Genomic DNA, 2,500 nt, shown 5'->3' on the forward strand with positions numbered 1-2,500 from the left:
ACATAATCAACAAGTTTCTTAACAGTTCCTGCATAAATATGCCATTTGAAGATGTTTCACCTTGGAAAACAGCTAAAAAGCTTTTGTTGTTATTAGAAGTTCAAGGCGTTATTTTGCATGTGGGGGGCCTGGTATGAGTCTCATTCTTAAAGAGTTGCCAATTGGTGTAACACAAACACGCCCTTTGTTCAGATTAGCAAATCTGTTCAGAAATATAATACTGCACACAAAAACAAAGTGTAAGAAGCTAGTCACAGCATACAGGAATATTAATAATTAGTGAATAGTGCTTTTGGCACACACTGATTGGCTAGCCCGGAGGTGATTATCCAAGTACTATTTGTAGTGTATGTCCATATTTGGTATTTCCTTATTTGGAAGTGAACATGTGCTTAGCGAGAGAGGACACCATTTTGTATGTCGGATTAAAACTGTTGTGTTGTTAACACGAGTCTCTGGTTGATCCCTAAACGCTACACTATTGACCCCCAAGCAGCCGAAGAGAAACAAAATGGCTTCCCGTTTTCCTTCGATTTCCGAAAGGGAAATTCTTTCAATGAACGAGGAGGCTGTGCCGAAAAACACAAAAATGGCAACAAAGTTTGGTGTAACAGTATTTGATGGTAAGTTCTTTAATCTCTCCAGCCTCATATTCTAAGGCGAAAAATCAAAATACAATGCGTTGTTTACCAAAACTGTCAAGCACTAAAATCACAATGAAAACAATGAAACAATCTGATGTTTTTCAGCTTGGTTTCAACAACAAGAGGAATTTAACTCAACCATTGAGTGCCTGCAAAAGTTTTATTTGTCGGCAAGAAGGCGAGACGGAACATTTTACAATAAAAAATCTCTTACCGCTATTCGGGCAGCCCTTGATAGAAATTTTTGCGGTATATTGTCAAAAATAAAGTTACCTTTTGGTTTGCTATTTATTCAACTTGTGTGGTATATACTAAAACAATTATTGACCTCAGCGTCATTGAATAGTGGTGGATATTTACCGAGCCGCGAACACCTCCACTTCGGTGAATAATTGTTAATTATTGATCATTCGTTTGGCATGTTAGCTGTGTCCTTTCAACTTTTAACGTGGTGCACCAATAGTGCAGAAGGCCTCATTTTTTTCACTTGTCCCAACTAATGTCGATCAAGATTTATAATAACTGTTCCCTTATGTTCAAAATGTCTTAAGGGCAGTAAAAACATGTTTTTTTATCCTGAAACCTTGAAAAACAAGCTTAATTAAAATTGCTCAGAAAAAAATCGCATAATTTACAATATTTATCGTATAATTGGCCTTTCTAATCGCATAATCTGCCTTGCAAATTTTGCACAATTTGCATTTTTTCATTGCACCCTATCAGAAGGCCTGATCGTTGAAGCTAATTAAATTTGATACCAATGGTTTCAACAGCTAGTTTTTGGCCATATGTGGCATATAATTTTGCACAAATTTTCAGCTAAAAATATCATTAATTTTTTCTATCCTTTAATGTATTTTAATAAACCAAAGAACTTACGCATTTACTCTCTTCCCATGGCTCTGAATACTGTCTTTTACTGGTACTTTCTGCAAAAAAAAAAGTGCAAAAACCATGTGAAGACAAAATGTGTCAAAAGACGGCAAGGGGCAAAAGAAATATTAGTATTTTATAAAGACATAGATAAAATGCATTGTATCCATTTCCCATGTTTTGTCTACTTTGCAGATCGAGACATAAATGGCTCTTCAAGAGTCAGTCCAAAACACTTTTATTGTAAATCATAAAATGCCTAATGATATTTCTCCTGATGATGTCAGCCAATGGGAAGGCAGTATCCAGAACACATGTTAAGTGTCTAAACCTGTAAATCCTGATACAGTTCAAGTGTTAAAGTATTCTACTCACCCTACTTTGTCGCACATTCATTCCATCAGTGAGAAACAAGTTTGGACGTATATATACAAAATCTGGGCTTGGCCATGGCCCACCCTGTGGACTATCCTAAATTTTGCATTTTCAGTCCATGCGACCACACACAATAATCTATACTAGGGATAATCAATAATTAATAGTCTATACTAGGGATAAATTTATCACTAGGGATAAATTTATCCCTAGTATAGATTATTGTGTGTCATTCAATCTTAAGAACTTTAAAGATCTTAAGATTGAATGACACAGTTACAGTACATGCACCATGAAAATTTGAGGCCACAAATCCAGTATCAGTCCCTCTGTGATGAGTCATTGTTCGTCAAGTTTCAACAGCTGTTGTGTCAAGGAGGGTCCCAAAAGGACTTGTTTAGTGTGGATTTTGGAAACAGACAAGCAAAGCACAGACAATTTGATATTTAACACAATTTTAACAGCAACCATAAGGAAAGCAAAAATTACACAAATTTTTTGAATGCAGGAAATTCAAGGTCCACATAACTAAAGCACTCATGAATGTTGCCATGGGCCATTGAGAAACAAACTTACAGGGCTGCGCTAGATGATGGCAAAAAAAAAAG

At 35.9% G+C, this 2,500-nt stretch overlaps 1 protein-coding gene across 1 annotated transcript in view; it reads right to left on the bottom strand.

Moving 5' to 3' along the window:
- LOC138006429 (uncharacterized) overlaps positions 1–2,500 on the bottom strand; it is a 50,418-nt gene that overhangs the window by 45,748 nt on the left and 2,170 nt on the right. Inside the window, exon 3 of the mRNA XM_068852750.1 lies at positions 1,524–1,573. Coding sequence (XP_068708851.1) covers positions 1,524–1,573 — 50 coding nt within the window. The remainder of the gene's footprint in view (positions 1–1,523; positions 1,574–2,500) is intronic.

This window comes from Montipora foliosa, chromosome 6, assembly GCF_036669935.1.
Source record: "Montipora foliosa isolate CH-2021 chromosome 6, ASM3666993v2, whole genome shotgun sequence".
Taxonomy (NCBI): domain Eukaryota; kingdom Metazoa; phylum Cnidaria; class Anthozoa; order Scleractinia; family Acroporidae; genus Montipora; species Montipora foliosa.